The sequence below is a fragment of the Scyliorhinus canicula genome, chromosome 8, assembly GCF_902713615.1.
Source record: "Scyliorhinus canicula chromosome 8, sScyCan1.1, whole genome shotgun sequence".
NCBI lineage: Eukaryota > Metazoa > Chordata > Chondrichthyes > Carcharhiniformes > Scyliorhinidae > Scyliorhinus > Scyliorhinus canicula.
The window spans coordinates 188600201-188618137 of record NC_052153.1 but is presented as its reverse complement, the minus strand read 5'-3'; the positions used below and the strand labels follow the sequence as shown (position 1 = coordinate 188618137).

At 44.6% G+C, this 17937-nt stretch overlaps 1 protein-coding gene across 7 annotated transcripts in view; it reads left to right on the top strand.

Moving 5' to 3' along the window:
* add1 (adducin 1 (alpha)) overlaps nt 1-17937 on the top strand; it is a 211472-nt gene that overhangs the window by 78970 nt on the left and 114565 nt on the right. For all 7 annotated transcript variants that reach the window (XM_038805871.1, XM_038805874.1, XM_038805875.1 and 4 more), the window contains exons 3-4: nt 9266-9428; nt 14679-14830. In XM_038805871.1, coding sequence (XP_038661799.1) covers nt 9266-9428; nt 14679-14830 — 315 coding nt within the window. The remainder of the gene's footprint in view (nt 1-9265; nt 9429-14678; nt 14831-17937) is intronic.

Below are 17937 nucleotides of genomic sequence, written 5' to 3'. Positions count from 1 at the left end.
GAAGTGAAGGGGAGGATGGTGGAGAAGCTTCCAGAAGAGGGTGCATTTGCATGGTCTTTGGAGGTGGATCGAACGCACAGGACGCTAATGAGGAAGCCACAGGGAAACTCGCTGCCGAGGGCGATGCTGGTGCGGTTGCACCGTTTCCTGGATGAGGAGCAAATTATGAGGTGGGCCAGGCAGACGAGGAGTTGCACCTGAGAGGGCAGTGAAATCCGATTGTATCAGGACCTAGGTGCAGAGCTGGCCAAGAGGAGAGCATGTTTTAACAAGGCCAAGGCGGCCCTCTACAGGAATGGAGTGAAGTTTGGATTGCTGTACCCGGCACGTCTGTGGGTGACCTACAAAGGCTGGGAACTATATTTTGGAACGGCGGAAGACGTGGTAGAATTTGTCAAGAGGCAATGGATTGGCAGGAGAAGGCGGACTTTGAACTTTGGTGGAGATGCTTTGGTGCTGCTGTTAATTTGCGTTTGGAACCATTTGTTTGTCGGTTTCAGGTTTGTTTTATTTTGTTCTCTGTTGGAAGATGGGAGATTTAATGTGGTCCTAGATCAGAGACTGGGCTGGTCGAGGCTGGGAGGGTGTCGGCAACAGCCAAGGAGCTTTAGGGCTTCATGGAGCACATGATGGGGGGGGCTGTCTGTGGATATTTGGAAGGCCGAGGGCGAACAGATTTTTGTTTTACTCCCATGTATACAAGGTGTACTCTCAAATAGATTTCTTTGTGTTGGATGAGACGTTGCTGGCAGGGGTGGGTGGATATCGGGTGGTCTATTGGCAGAGGAAGAGGTGTGTGAACAGGTGAGGAAGGCCATCTGGGCCTATGTAGAGGTTAATGACAGAGGGGAGGTTTCGGCAGGTATGGTCTATGAGGCACTGAAGGCAGTGGTCAGGGAGGAGTTTATTTCGATTTGGGCACAACAGACCCACATCCAGCCTCCATTGTGGGTGCTGGGCCCCCCTTTTGCTCAATCGTAAATCCACCCAGTGTGGGGCATGGTCCGACACCACTATCGCGGAATGCTCGATATCCACCACCGCTGCCAGCAACATCTCGTCCAACACAATTCGGGTACATAGGGAGATGGCGGAGCGAGCAGAGATAGAAACGCTAGTGGGAGAAATCCTGCAGGTGGTCAGGAGATATGCAGAGGTCCCGGAGGAAGGGCTGCTAAAGGAATGGCAGAGGTTGCAAATGAAATTTGGGCTGTTATCTGCGGGTAAGGCATTAGGGCAGTTGAGCAGTGGTATACGAGTACGGGGAGAAAGCGAGCAGAATGTTAGCGCACCAGTTGAGGAAGCAAGGAAGGACGGTAGAAAGAGGGAAAATTGACAGTGGACATCTAAGGAAATAAGGGACAGTATCAAATTGAAGGAAAAAGCATATAAAGTAGCAAACATTAGTGGGAGACTAGAGGATTGGGAAATCTGTAGGGGGCAACAGAAAGCTACTAAAAAAGCTGTAAAGAAGAGCAAGATAGAGAGTAAACTTGCTCAGAATATAAAAACAGATAATAAAAGTTTCTACAAATATATAAAAGAAAAGAGTGGCTAAGGTAAATATTGGTCCTTTAGAGGATGAGAAGGGAGATTTAATAATGGGAGATGAGGAAGTTGCTGAGGAACTGAACAGGTTTTTTGGGTCAGTCTTCACAGTGGAAGACACAAATAACATGCCAGTGACTGATAGAAATGAGGCTATGACAGGTGATGACCTTGAGATGATTGTTATCACTAAGGAGGTAGTGATGGGCAAGCTAATGGAGCAAAAGGTAGACAAGTCTCCTGGCCCTGATGTAATGCATCCCAATGTACTAAAAAGGAAATTGCAAATGCGCTCGTGATAATTTACCAAAATTCACTCGACTCTAGGGTGGTCCCGGCGGATTGGAAATTAGCAAACATGACACCACTGTTTTTTTTTAAAAAAAGGAGGTAGGCAGAAAGCGGATAATTATAGGCCAGTTAACATAACTTCGGTAGTAGGGATCATCAAGGAAGAAATAGCGAGGAATCTGGATGGAAACTGTCCCATTGGACAGACGCAGCATGGGTTCATAAAGGGCAGGTCATGCCTAACTAATTTAGTGGATTTTTTGAGGACATTACCAGTGCGATAGACAACGGTGAGCCAATGGATATGGTATATCTGGATTTCAAGACAACTTTTGACAAGGCGCCACACAAAAGGTTGCTGCATAAGATAAAGATGCAGGGCTTTAAGGGTAAAGTATTGCATGAAAAGAGGAATGGTTAATTAATAGAAAGCAAAGAATGGGGGTTAATGGGTGATTCTCTGGTTGGCAGTCAGTAGCTAGTGGTGTCTCTCAGGGATCAGTGTTGGGCCCACAATTGTTCACAATTTACATACATTTGGAGTTGGGGACCAAGGGCAATGTGTCCAAGTTTGCAGATGACACTAAGATGAATGGAAAAGGAAAAAGTGCAGAGGATACCTGAAGTCTTCAGAGGGATTTGGATAGGTTAAGTGAATGGGCTAGGGTCTGGCAGATGGAATACAATGTTGACAAATGAGAGGTTATCCATTTTGGTAGGAATAACAGCGAAAGGGATTATTATTTAAATGATAAAATATTAAAACATGCTGCTGTGCAGAGGGACCTGGGTGTCCTAATGCATGAGTCGCTAAAAGTTGGTTTAAAAGTGCAACCGGTGATGAAGAAGGCAAATGGAGTTGTCCTTCATTGCTAGAGGGATGGAGTTTAAGACTAGGGAGGTTATGCTGCAATTGTATAAGGTGTTAGTGAGGCCACACCTGGAGTATTGCGTTCAGTTTTGGCAACCTTGCCTGAGAAAGGGCGTACTGGTGATGGAGGGTGTGCAGAGGAGATTCACTAGGTTAATCCCAGAGCTGAAGGGGTTGGATTACGAGGAGAGGTTGATTAGACTGGGAATGCACTCATTGGAATTTAAAAGGATGCGGGAGAGATCTTATAGAAACATATAAAATTATGAAGGGAGTAGATAGGATAGATGCGGGGAGGCTCTTTCCACTGGCGGGTGAAAGCAGAACAAGGGGGCATAGCGTCAAAATCAGGGGAAGAAAGATTTAGGACTGAGTTTAGGAGGAACTTCTTCACCCAAAGGGTTGTGAATCTATGGAATTCCCTGCCCAGTGAAGCAGTTGAGGCTCCTTCATTAAATGTTTTCAAGATAAAGATAGATTGCTCTTTGTAGAATAAGGGGTTTTGGTGTTCGGGCCGGAAAGTGGAGCTGAGTCCACAAAAGATCAGCCATGATCTCATTGAATGGCGGAGCAGGCTCGAAGGGCCAGATGGCCTACTCCTGCTCCTAGTTCTTATGTTCTTATGTAAGAGGTGGTGAGGGAGATTGGGAAAGTGAAGGACGCGGGTGGGAATACGGTCCTGGACACGGCGGAGGTGAAAGGGGTGTTTAGAGACTTTTGTAGTAAATTGTGAGAGTCGGAAGTCCCAGCCGGGGAAGAGGGGATGAGGCGTGGAGTTCCCGAAGGTTGAGGAGGAGTTGGTGGAGGGCCTGAGGGACAATTTAGCTGATAGAAGTAGTGGAGGGGCTGGAGGCGATGCAATCGGGTAAGGCCCCGGGACCGGATGGGTACCTGGTGGAATTTTATAAGAAGTTCTCAGGGGTATTGGGACCGTTGTTGGTAAGGACTTTCAATGATGCAAAGGAGTTGGGAGTGCTCGCCCCGACATTGTCACAGGCGTCGATCTCCCTCATTTTAAAGCAAGATAAGGGCCCGGGAAGTTGTGGTTCATACTCTCCCTGTTAAATGTTGATGCCAAACTGCTGGCGAAAATCCTGGCGAGAGCTTTGGAGATCTGTTTATGGATGAGGGCTTCCCGAGCTTGGAGGAGCTGGAGGAGGGGTTTGAGTTGCCAGGTAGGAATGGGTTCCGGCGGGCAGCACGGTGGATCAGTGGGTTAGCACTGCAGTCTCACGGCGCTGAGGTCCCAGGTTTGATTCCGGCTCTGGGTCACTGTCCGTGTGGAGTTTGCACATTCTCCCCGTGTTTGTGTGGGTTTCGCCCCCACATCCCAAAATGTGCAAGGTAGGTGGATTGAACACGCTAAATTGCCCCTTAATTGGAAAAAATTAATTGGGTACTCTAAATTTTTTTTAAAAGGAAGGAATGAGTTCCGGTATTTACAAGTGAGGGATTTTGTGCGGGGGCAGGTTTCGAACTTCCCGCACCGGGGGCGTTGTCGAGAACAGGCGTAGGAGAAGGGAAGGTTTCAGAGATCTACAGGTAACTGATGGAGTGGGAGTGAGCCCCGATAGGGGATGTGAAGAGGAGGTGGGAAGAAGAGCTGGGTGGGGAGTTGGAGGCTGGATTAATGGAGGAGGCCCCGAGGCAAGTCAATGCATCCTCATCGTGCGCGAGGCTCAGCCTGATACAATTTAAGGTTGTCCACTGGGCGCACACATCCTAGTAGGATCTGTCTCTGGGCCATCAGAGAGGCAAAGGCCAGAAATCGGCCTCTCTCACCCCCTAGGATGGAGGGGCACAAAGTTGGTGGTATGGGTTAGCGACATGGTGGTGTTTCTCAGACTCGAGGAAATTAAGAAGGGTTCGTTGCAGGGGTTTACTCGGAGGTGGCAGCCATTCATCGACTTCTTCGAGAAAAATTAAGTTGTCAGCAGGTGGGGGGGGGGGGGGGGAGCTGGGGGCATGGAGGAGATGAGTAAGGGCAGGAGAACCAACATTGGGAAAGGTGGCACTGTCTGTGTAAGCCATGTTGGCTGGGGTTTGTTACTGGGGGGGGGGGGGGGGGGGGGGGGGCATTGGTTATCTTGTTGTGTTTTTGTTCTTGCTGAAAATTGATGTTTAAAGTCCTTATAATTATAAATGCCTCAATAAAATATTTTCTGAAAGAAAATGTAATTTCTCTCTTTCTTTACAAAGTTACAATGAAAATTCTAGATCCATCGCAGAAAATGAATGTCTAAAACTGTATTTTTTAAAATGTAGGTTAATAAAATGAGGGCAAAGAGCCTCGAGGTAAGAAATCGGTAAGGAAAAGAAACCTTTTTCCATTCCATCTGTTTTTTTTGTAGCTCCAAGCTATTGGGTCTGACTCCTGAAGTGAACTTCAAACTTGGTTCAGCTAGATTCCCTAAACATGATCTGCTTTCTAATCGACCTCCTGATATTTAATCAGTGGATAGTTTGGTGAACATAAGAACTAGGAGTAGGCCATCTGGCCCCTCGAGCCTGCTCCACCATTCATGGCTGATCTTTTGAGGACTCAGCTCCACTTTCCGGCCCGATCACCATAATCCTTAATCCCTTTATTCTTCAAAAAACTATCTATCTTTACCTTAAAAACATTTGTTTTTGAAAATTCACCAAAATGTCTTAGAATTCCCCTATACCAAAAAGGGCCGATATTCCAAATGGTGAACAGGGATTCTCACTCCCTGACTCCGATGCAGGCTTCGGTGGATGCTATTCAGGTCAAACTATATTTTCAAGTTATTCCCCGGTATAACCCATACCTTCACCGAAGAATTTTACCTACTTACCCCTTAATAGCATCGATGTCCTGGGTCCTGCGTTATTAAGGAAGTGAAGTAAGCTAATAACCACTTTTTCAGGTTAAGTTATTTTATTATTATACTTTTTTTTCCTTTAAGTTGCAAACACTTTCTTTACAGAAAGGAAAAACGATTAGTGATTCTGGATGCTGCTGGTTTGTTGTAGGGACCTTCAGACTCTCTCTCTCTTTTAGTTCTCCTCCCCTTCTCTCCTGTTGCTGTTTCTCTGTTCTCTGTGTTCTGTCCTCTGTCCTCCCCATTGCTGCTGCTGGTACACTTCCTTAGGTTGGGCCAATTTTATTTCAACCTTGCCCTTCATAGCCTGAGCTTTCTTGGGATCAATAACTCTCCCATCAAGTTTGTGCTCCCCATTCAATACCCTGTCTACTCTTTCAGGATCCTTGAAGAGGATAAACCCAAATCCTCGCGAACGCCCAGTCACAGGAGCCATTTTAATTAAGCAGTCTACAATCTCTCCACATCCAGAAAAGCAGTCCCTTAAATCTTTCTTTCTTGTTTCCCAGCTGAGTCCACCAACAAACATCTTCCTTCTCATCCTCCTCATTCTTGCTGGCGTTGATCTTCGAGCCTTCCACCTCCTTGAGGGGAGCGGAGCTCCCCCGGGTCGTGCCCCGGCCGCCAGCTGCTGCTGCCTCGTGTTCTGCTGCTCTCTGCTCCTGCCTCGCGCGTGGGGGGAGGGGGAGGAGCGAGGGGAGCCCGCGCTTAGTGCTTTTTGGCGGGAGAGATCGGGACCTCCGATAGGGGATGGGCTACGGGGCTTAAAGGGGCATGGTGGGACACAACCAGGCCAATGGGTCCCCCTCTATTCAGTACATCACAGTGCTTCAACACAGCACAAAGAAATCTATGCAAACTCTCTTTTTCTTTTTCCCTTTCTCCTGCTGCAGGTTGTAATAACAATTCTGACAGACTGAAATTGACTGCATTTTTGACAGAAGAGCTGGCCACAGTTTCTGCTCTTTTCAGCTGCCACCAACCTCTTGTGGGATCTTTCCCTGCACTCTCCCAGACCAGATATTGGCAGACTTCTATGTTTCAAATGACACATTCTGTATTTTCCAGAACACATTTAATGAAGGAGCCTCAACTGCTTCACTGGGCAAGGAATTCCATAGATTCACAACCCTTTGGGTGAAGAAGTTCCGCCTAAACTCAGTCCTAAATCTACTTCCCCTTATTTTGAAGCGTCTGCTATGTTGCGCTGTGTATTAAGGTGATTTTGCACGAGACATTTGGTGGCGGCCATGGAGGAGGAGGTCGCACATTTGATAGCTTCCGTCTGTAACGGACTTTTGCACCTTTTTCCCCCGTTTCCCTCCCCGGGTTTTATGGGATAAATCAGTAAAGAGTGAGACAGTAAGGAGAAATCCCCATCCGGTGTATGGAGAATTGGACCATAAGTGGCTGTGTGAGATGACAAAGTCCTATAAGGGAAACGCAAGCAGAGATGGTAACACGGGACAGCATGGCGGAGAGCAAGGGCCGCGGGGAGACAGCACAGTGGTCGACGGAGCAGCTGGTGAAGTTTTTCAAGGATTGCTTCGCCAAGCTGAAGATGGACACGCTGGACCTGATTAAGGCTTCGATTGATCAAGTGGTTCAGAATCCGGAAACCCACGGGAAAGCGATCCAGGAGGTCGAACCTGGGAAAGGTGTGGGGGGAGAGGAGAAAAGGCTGGAGAGACACAAAAGGGAACGTGGGGCAGTACGGTAGCATAGTGGTTAGCATCAATGCTTCACAGCTCCAGGGTCCCAGGTTCGGTTCCCGGCTGGGTCACTGTCTGTGCGGAGTCTGCACGTCCTCCCCGTGTGTGCGTGGGTTTCCTCCGGGTGCTCCGGTTTCCTCCCACAGTCCAAAGATGTGCGGGTTAGGTGGATTGGCCATGCTAAATTGCCCGTAGTGTTCTAAAAAGTAAGGTTAAGGGGGAGTTGTTGGGTTACGGGTATAGGGTGGATGCGTGAGTTTGAGTAGGGTGATCATTGCTCGGCACAACATCGAGGGCCGAAGGGCCTGTTCTGTGCTGTACTGTTCTAAATCTAAACGTGGGAGGGAGGGGGCAAACCCCCCCCCCCCCCCACCCCCCCACCCCAATCACAGGGGAAACACAGCCGAAATTGACGGGGGTGAGAGAGGGTGGTGAGATAAAGTGGGGTGAAACAATCTCCCCTGCCCAAAACAACGACTTGGGGGTCGGGAGGGACCACACGCCGAGCCAGATGGCAGCAGAATGTAAATAGTGTAAATTAAGGGATGGACAAGACAAACCTTTCTGTATAATACAGTAAATAAACACAGCCAACAGTGTACATAACTGTTTATAAATTTTGAAAATGCCAATAGAAAGATTTAAAAAAAAAAAGAAATGTTGGACTGCTGTGGAGGACAGTTTAATTCACTGTATTCCTGGTAATGTAAAATATTATCTATTTTAACTCAATATTTGTTGTGGCTTAAATAAAGATTGTTCAACTACTGCCTACACTCTAGTTCTAGAAATATTACCTCCCTCCGCAGATGCTGCTTGACATGTAAATATTCACAGCTTTTCTTGTTTTTATTTTTGATTTCCAACATCCACCATATTTTGCTTTGATATTTGAATATTTAATGTAGGCCGTGTTAAGAGTATGGTACTGAGGGAGTGCTTAATTCACAGCACCAGGGTCCCAGGTTCGATTCCCCACTGGGTCACTATCTGTGCAGAGTCTGCACGTTCTCCCCGTGTCTGCGTGGGCTTCCTCCGGGTGCTCCGGTTTCTTCCCCACGGACCAAAGACGTGCAGGTTAGGTGGATGGGCCATGATAAATTGCCCTTAGTGACCAAAAAGGGTAGGAGGGGTTATTGGGTTACAGGGATAGGGTGGAAGTGAGGGCTTAAGTGGGTCGGTGCAGACTCGATGGGCCGAATAACCTCCTTCTGCACTGTATGTTCTATATGCAAGAACCTGCAAGTAAAGTCAAATGCTGAATTTTGTGTGAAACCACAGCATTTCTGTGTGTGTGGTCCTGTGCAACCATGGGATTATCAGGAAGTGTGTCCCAGCTCTAAATGTTGTATTGTTCAGTCAATACAATTATTTCAACTTTTTTTTTCTGGCAGTTACTGGATCCTGGCAGCTTGATTTGATACCAGCTATTATGCTGTCAACTTCTCCCTTGTAGGCTGCTGTGCAAGAACCCTGCATATAATTGGCAATGGTTTTGGCCCATATACTAGTCGAGGTAAAAAAAAAAATCACATTTCAAAAGCATTCATGATTTTCTTCTCATGAAAAAGGCAGTGTTTTCACACAGACACCCTCCTTCGTCCAGCTTTTCTAAATAACAGACCCCAACTTCAAGTTTGTAATTGATATGGCTGGCCTTTTAGATGTTTCATGGTCGGGACAGGACAGTGGGAGAAAAATTCAGCCATGGTATTCTGATTTTTTTTTCCTACCCTCTTTGTGGTTATAAATTGTAGTGTACAAGAATTAGACCTGAAGTAAAATTTCAGTAATTATTCATGTTCTGTCCTTTTGGGACCAGATTGTAATTAGTTTTCTGGTTGGTAAGTGGTGATATTTGACAGCTTGCACTTTGTTAATTTGAAAGAAGATATTTTAATTATTTACCAGTATATAATCCTTGATGAGAAAAGTATCATAATTGATGAGTATTATAATTCTTACCTTGAGCTTGAAAAGAATCTGTTCATTTCCAGGCTTTCTGTGAAGAACTGGAATCAATGATTCAAGAGCAACTCAAGAAAGGAAAAAACCCTACTAGTCTACTTGCATTGCAGCAGATTGCAGATTTCATGACAACAAATGTGCCCAGTATGTACCCTGCTGCACCACAAGGTGGAATGGCTGCATTAAACATGAGTAAGTGTAATTATTTATTCCTACCCTCTGCGTGAAATCTTCTATTAAACAATTGGGATCAAATTACTTATGACTGATAGCTGAGTTCTCAGTATTTCTACGGAGAGGTATAAACCACATATCTGAGAACTGATTCTTCCCAAATGCAGCCCTTATATTATATCTCAACATTCAGAACTAGTGATGCTGACAGAGGGTTGAGAGAAACTTAGGCCATGATGGTAAACAGTTGATTAAAAGGGAGAAAAAATCTATTTCAATGTATTTTTATTTGTAAAAAATATTTTGCTGAATTGGATTTAAGAAGTTTATTATCTGTTCATCTTCCAAATACAATATGAAACATTCTCTCTGACCTCAGGAAGGGAGCTCTAGTAAGTAGAGCGTGGACTCTGCAGACATGAGTGCAATACCAAGAGAGAGTCTCTACTGAAGATCCAGCCACAGTCACACCAATGACAGAATTGTTAACAGCCTCTATATTCAATTAAAACAAAATGATTCTGGAAAAATTGGTTCCAAGCATTTGCATCTTTGACACCCCAGGCCAATGTAATTAATCATCCACTGACTTCAGTGTTCCTCTGATGGAAAGAGGTCCAGTTCTTCTGAAAAGTAGTCTAAACAATTAGTTCAGTGAGAAGTCTTACAACACCAGTAAGATTTCTCACTGTGCTCACCCCAGTCCAACGCCGGCATCTCCACATCATAAACAATTAGTTGTTTGGGTTTGATAGCTTCATTCAGAAAGAACACTCAGGATGAATATAATTTCTTAGTAGGAACTTTGGATTAATCTTCTTCAACAGACAGTTGTTTCCAAATAGCTTTTGGCCACTCCCCAATATCCAGCCATTGCCTGAATCAAATGTAAACAGTCATAGCCAGTCAGCAATGGACACCTTGTATAACAGTGAGGATCCCATCTAGGGATCTTGTGCTATTTTAGATAACTAAGAATTTTGACTTTCTGTTATGGGAGGATGCCTCAATGAGTGAGTTTTGTTAAATGCATTGTGGACAGTGTAAAAGCACTTGTATATTTGAGTTTTTTGGTGGGAAGTGAAGGCACATAGTGAAGGATACCACCAAGCTTCATAGAATGTACAGTGCAGAAGGAGGCCATTCGGCCCATCGTGTCTGCACCAGCCCTTGGAAAGAGCACTCTACCCTTCTTGGACACTGAGGGCAATTTAGCATGGCCAATCCATCTAACCCGCACATCTTTGGACTGTGGGAGGAAACCGGAGCACCCGGAGGAAACCCATGCAGACATGGGGAGAACGTGCAGACTCCGCACAGACAGTGACCCAAGCCAGGAATCGAACCTGGGACCCTGGAGCTGTGAAGCAACTGTGCTAACCATTGTGCTACTGTGCTGCCTTATAAGACTAAAATAAAATTTGAGGTTTATCAAAGTCGTGATTTAGGTTTTTAAGTTTATAGAAAGAAGGAAAAAGTGAAAGAAATAAAGATGTTATACATTTTTGACATCTAGAAAAAGATAAAACTGTAGTGTCTTGAATTCAAGATATTGACGATGCTGAGAGGTAAAGAAGTGGGCAAGATTTTGAAATCCTAAACAAGAAAGGGAAACATGGGAGTACAGAAATTAATCTTCCCTTTTTATCTTTGTCTCTTTTATGAATGTAAAAGGAGGTTGGAGGCGAGGAGTGAAAGGCAAAGTTTCCTAGCTTTTCCTTGTATCCTGTTCAAGAGTGCAAGAGTCTACCCAGTAAAGGGAGCAGTATTCAAATCCTCGGTGGACTTGGGCTTGACACTTGAGTTTTATTGACAGTTTTTTGTAAAGAGGGATTCAGCCAGTCCTATTCCGTCGAAGCCCACAACCATCTAGAAGGACAAGAGCAGAATACACATGGGAACACCACCTGGACGTTTCCCTTCAAGCCACTCACCCACCATGATGGAAATTTATCACTGGTCTTTCACTATGCTGGGTCAAAATGCTGGAGCTTTCTCCCTTAAAGGGTGTACTGACACCACATGGACTACAACGGTTCAGGAAGGTGGCTCTTCACCATCTTCTCAAGGGCAATTGGGGATGGGCAATAAATGTTGGCCTAGCCAGCGACACCCACATCCATGAATTAATTACACACACCTATACACGTGCACGCATACACACTTTCTCACACACACAAGCACAGAGAGAAAAGAGGGGTGTAAAGAAAAAATATATTAAAAAAATAAAAAGGATAAAAGTCTCTTCAGATGGATGTCTTCCCGTACACCTTTTTTCACAGTTTGAGGTTTTTGCTTTTAGTCTGCATGGTTTTCATTGTAGGTTCATCCAGGTCTCAAAACCTCTCTGCAGGTTCAGAAAGCAGCAGGTAGGCACCATTCTGGAGAAAGAGAGAGCAGCTTACAGCTTCTGTTAGTGTCCAGGACCCGAGTGTTCTTCCTGGTTCCTCTGGGTATTCCACATGGGTAGGACCCATTCATCGCTTGTCGCCTGGCAGAATATGGCCTTTGGCCAATTCATTGGCCACCAGCCAATCAATCGAACCGAACCCCTCTGATCTCTCAGGTGCCAGAGTTTAAAAGCTAAATCTCCAATAGCACAGTGTACTATTTTGCAGCTTTGTAGTTCCTCATTTCCTCTGCTTTACTTAAAGGTATATTAACTATCTAGGGATCAAAATGATAACAAAGTCAAAGAAATGGGAAATAAGAGAATCAATTACAGTATCTATTGTCTTTCAAAAGGTGCTTGGATGATTCAAGACGTGTTAAAAAAATTCAAGTGTATGATATAATGGAGAAAGTAGCAGCATGAATAGAATTGTGGGTTTCAAATACGAGACAAAAGAACTAGAGTTAATGTATTTTGTTCGGTTTGAAGGGTTGGCGCTAGTATCCATCAAGGAAAAGTGATAAATCCACTTTGTTCCCAGTGTATATAGAATCATAGAATTCCTACAGTACAGAAGGAGGCCATTTGGCCCATTGAATCTGCTGTATCTTTCTCTTTTTAAAAAAAATAATTTTTATTGGAATTTTTTGAAAAATATATATCAACAGGACAATAATAATAATAATAATAACGATAATAAACACCCCCCGGCACCCGTAACAACGCATGTAACAAACCCCCCCCCCCCCAAAAAAAACCCAATAAACAACAAAATAAATTAACTTAACCATAAGCATGCTGTACCTTTTCTCATGCTGCGTTATCTGAACAGTTGTGGATGAAGCTGAATATTGTGCGATTATCAGTAATTAACCCTGTTCCTAAACTGATGGCAGAAGGAGACCATTGACACAGCTAAATGTCTGTGGATCAAGGATCCTGCCCATGAATGCAGCTACAGTGATATCTTGGCTGTGACAATTGTCCTCCCAACAATCACCATATTCCTCTGTGTCATATGAGCCATATGTATCATATAGATTCTTTGTTTTCCCTTTCTCATATTGACATTTTGCTAGGACTCCTTAATGCAATAATGGATTGATTATGTTGAGAGTACCTACTGACCTCTCTCATTCAGATATTGTATCAACCTGTGCCTTGATCCAAGGCTGTGATGTGGTCTGGAGTAAGTATTTCTAATGGGACCCAACTGAACATAGTTACGTAGCTGACACTTATTTTCGATGCTCCTGATTGAGACAGAGGCTATTATATCTTTTAAATAAAAGAAAAGTGATAAATATTTGAAGCAGCAAACAATAGCTTTGAGGAGAAAGCATGCCATGAATTGTACTAGGAAGGAATAGGCAACAAACATTCCTTCTTGTGCTCTAAAGTTCCATGTAGCATGTTTGTGAACACAATTTTTAAGAACAAGGATAAGCATAGTTGTCACAGTAGAGTATGGGAGAAGCTGGTAGTAGCCATGCAGTTCAGCTGCTTTTATGTTTCATGTTGCCACTGTTTGTAGTGCACTGGTTAAGTTGCTCTTAAGGACAGCAGGGCCCTACTTATTCCAAAAGTATTCAGCTCTATAACAAAACTACCCATGCCAAACAATAGCAGACCTGGATTGTACATACAGGGCTGGGGTGTCAAGTTACTGATAGCATTTTGCTGCATATGTGCCATAGAATTGGTTGTCTCAAATAAAAGAAACACTAGTTTCCCTTTGACCTTCAGTAGCACCATGATTGCGGATTGCCAACAAGATATTGGAATTTCCTGACACAACCACCTGTTACAGTAATGTGATCACCATCAGCTGAAGCCCACTAGCAATTTTCAGAAGGCTTTTCTCCATCTTTTCAGGGTAACAAAAAATGATCAATAGATGTGGCCTTGCCAGCATTGGCTAAATTTCAAGAACAAATAAAATTTATGAACCAACTAACATCCATAGAATAGAATCCCTACAGTGCAGAAGGATGCCATTTAGCTTATCAAGTCTGCATCGACCCTCTGAAAGAGCACCTACCATGGCCCACTCTTTTGCGCTATCCCTATAAAAAGACTATTTTACAACTAACAATTTACATGCATGTTGCTGTTTGCGGCATACAGCAACCAACTTGTGAAAGGATCCCACAAATAACAATGAGATATTTGACCAGTTGATTCATTTTGATGTGTTCACAAGGGCACCAGGAGAGTTCCATGACATCCGCTGGAGAAGTGCCATAGGGTCTTTTATATTCACTCGAATAGGCAGGTGAAGCTTTGGTTTAACCTCTTGTCCAAAAGACAAGGCCTCAAACAATGGCTACTGCACACAGACAAGATACATGCTTGTGTCTTGCAGTTTAGTTTACAAGTTTTCTGATTGAATGATGAGACCGTTTACTTGAAATTTTTTAAGACTGATATGGTATGCACAAATTGCAAAAAATACGCTAAAGATGAATGGGACGCGAACGTCACTAACAGTCTGTATTTATTGCCCTTGAAGGTATGGGTGAGTCTCCTTTTTGTACCTCTGCAGTGTGATGAAGATAAGCTCATAGTGCTGTTAGGTAGGGAATTTCAAAACCTTAACCCAGTGATGATGAAGAAATATTGATATATTACCACGTCAGAATAGTGTGAGACTTGGAAGAGGAACTTTGAGATGGTGACAATTGCTGCCAATTGCTAATGATCTAGTGAACCAGTAGTGAAGCAGTTCTGGTGCTCCTGGAAATTTTTGTTTATAAATTATTCCTTGACAGGTGGCAGCTTCCAATTAATCAGCGTATAACTGCCTCAAACCTTCTTTATCGGAATGCTAATATGTGAATATTGCTGTATTAATTTTGCATGTATTCCAATTTTAGGTCTTGGAATGGTTACCCCTGTGAATGATCTCCGAGGATCTGAATCTGTTGCATATGAAAAAGGAGAGAAATTGCTGCGCTGTAAGCTGGCAGCTTTCCACAGACTGGCCGACCTCTTTGGATGGTCGCAACTTATCTACAACCACATAACAGTAATTAAGTTCCCTTAATATCCTAATTGAGCTAGTTTGGTGTGGAACGTACATTGTTTGGAGACCATATTTCTACCTTGTTCCTTATGTTTGATGGAGAACCTTATTTTGTTGTACCTAAGGAGGCAGTGAAAAAGTTGGCCTGCAAAACTGAGAATGCAAAGTCTTGCCTTTCGTCACAGTTTAACAGATGGACCTCTAATTAATACATTTCTTCGACAATAAAATAAATGGCCAGGTTTTTCCCCCCAATATTTTTTGAGGTATAGATAGATACCTGTTGGTTCAGCAACTGTGCCTGTGCCGCAGCATAACAGATGAGCAGAAATTATTTTACGAGAGGACGTTTTGTGTGCTGCTATATTTGTGAAATGATTGTTATGTTTGATAACTAAAGCACATGGAACAAAGAAAAGTACAGCATGGGAACAGGCCCTTCGGCCCTCCAAGCCTGCGCCGACCATGCTGCCCGTAAAAACTAAAATCTTCTACACTTCCGGGGTCCGTATCCTTCTATTCTCATCCAATTCATGTATTTGTCAAGATGCACCTTAAACGTCACTATCGTCCCTGCTTCCACCACCAGCTCCGGCAGCAAGTTCCAGGCACCCACTGCCCTCTGTGTGTAAAAAACAAAAACAAAAAAAAACTCCTCTAAACCTTGCCCCTTATAATAGACCTCTATCAGGTCGCTTCTCAACCTCCCGTCGTTCCAGGGAGAACAAACCGAGTTTATTCAGCCTCTTCTCATAGCTAATGCCCTCCATACCTGGCAACATCCTGATAAATCTCTTCTGCATCCTCTCCAAAGCTTCCACATCCTTCTGGTAGTGTGGCGACCAGAATTGAACACTATGCTCCAAGTGTGGCCTTACCCAGGTTCTATACAGTTGCAACATGACTTGCCAATTTGTATACTCAATGCCCTGTCTAATGAAGGCAAGCATGCTGTCTGCCTTCTTGACTACCTTCTCCACCTTTGTTGCCACTCTTGAGGGTTCTACCATTCACTGTATATTCCCCACCTGTATTAGACCTTCCAAAATGCATTACTTCACATTTGTCCGGATTAAACTCCATCTGCCATCTCTCCGCCCAAGTCTCCAAACGATCTAAATCCTGGTGTATCCTCTTGATAGTCCTCCTCGCTATCTGCAGTTCCACCAACCTTTGTGTCGACCGCAAACTTACTAATCAGACCAGTTACATTTTCCTCCAAATCATTTATATATACTACAAGCAGCAAAGGTCCCAGCACTAATCCCTCTGGAACACTACTAGTCACAGCCCTCCAATCGGAAAAGCACCCCTCCATAGCTACCTCTGCCTTCTATGACATGCCCAGTTCTGTATCCATCTTGCCAGCTCACCTCTGGTCCCGTGTGACTTCACCTTTTGTACCAGTCTGCCATGCGGGGCCTTGTCAAAGGCCTTACTGAAGTCCATATAGACAACATCCACTGCCCTACCTGCATCAATCATCTTTGTGACCTCCTCGAAAAACTTTATCAAGTTAGTGAGACACGACCTCCCCTTCACAAAACCATGCTTCCTCTCGCTAATACGTCCACTTGCTTCCAAATAGGAGTAGATTCTGTCTCGAAGAATTCTCTCCAGTAATTTCCCTACCACTGACGTAAGGCTCACCAGCCTGTAGTTCCCTGGATTATCCTTGCTACCCTTTTTAAACAAAGGAACAACATTGGCTATTCTCCAGTCCTCCGGGACACCACCTGAAGACAGTGAGGATCCAAAGATTTCTGTCAAGGCCTCAGCAATTTCTTCTCTTGCCTTCTTTAGTATTCTGGGGTAGATCCTATCAGACCCTGGGGACTTGCCCATCGTAATATTTTTCAAGACGCCCAACACCTCGTCTTTTTGGATCTCAATGTGACCCAGGCTATCTACACGCCCTTCTCCAGACTCAGGGCAGCACGGTAGCATTGTGGATAGCACAATTGCTTCACAGCTCCAGGGTCCCAGGTTTGATTCCCGGCTTGGGTCACTGTCTGTGCGGAGTCTGCACATCCTCCCGTGTGTGCGTGGGTTTCCTCCGGGTGCCCCGGTTTCCTCCCACAGTCTAAAGATGTGCAGGTTAGGTGGATTGGCCATGCTAAATTGCCTTTAGTGTCCAAAATTGCCCTTAGTGTTGGGTGGGGTTACTAGGTGATGGGGTGGAGGTGTTGACCTTGGGTAGGGTGCTCTTTCCAGGAGCCGGTGCAGACTCGATGGGCCGAATGGCCTCCTTCTGCACTAACTTCTATGATCCACCAATTCCTTCTCTGTGGTAAATACTGATGCAAAGTATTCATTTAGTATCTCGCCCATTTTCTCTGGCTCCATACATAGATTCCTTCCCCTGTCCTTCAGTGGACCACCCCTTTCCCTGGCTACCCTCTTGCTTTTTATGTACGTGTAAAAAGCCTTAGGATTTTCCTTAATCCTACTTGCCAATTACTTTTCGTGATCCCTTTTAGCCCTCCTGACTCCTTGCTTAAGTTCCTTCCTACTTTCCTTATATTCCACACGGGCTTCGTCTGTTCCCAGCCTTCTAGCCGTGACAAATGCCTCCTTTTTCTTTTTGACGAGGCCTACAATATCTCTCGTTATCCAAGTTTCCCGAAATTTGCCATATTTGTCCTCCTTCCTCACAGGAACATGCCGGTCCTGAATTCCTTTCAACTGACATTTGAAAGCCTCCCACATGTCGGATGTTGATTTACCCTCAAACATCCAACCTAATCTAGGTTCTTCAGTTCCCGCCTAATATTGTTATAATTAGCCTTCCCCCATTTGCCCTTGGACCACACTTTTTTAAAAAAAACGCATTTTATTCAAATTTGTATCAAAGTAGGTTACAGCAAATATTCTTCCCAACAATCACTATAGAGTTTGTATAGATTCCCCCCCCCCCCCAAAAAAACACGGTCACAAACATCCCCCACCTTGTCTCGAACTCCCCTGCTGAGCCCCTTAACTCGCACTTTATCTTCTCTAACCCGCAGGAAGTCGTGCAGGTCACCCAACCATGCTGCTACCCCCGGTGGCGATGCCGACCGCCACTCCAGCAAAATTCTATGAGCTCCGGCTTCTCTGAAACCCCAAAT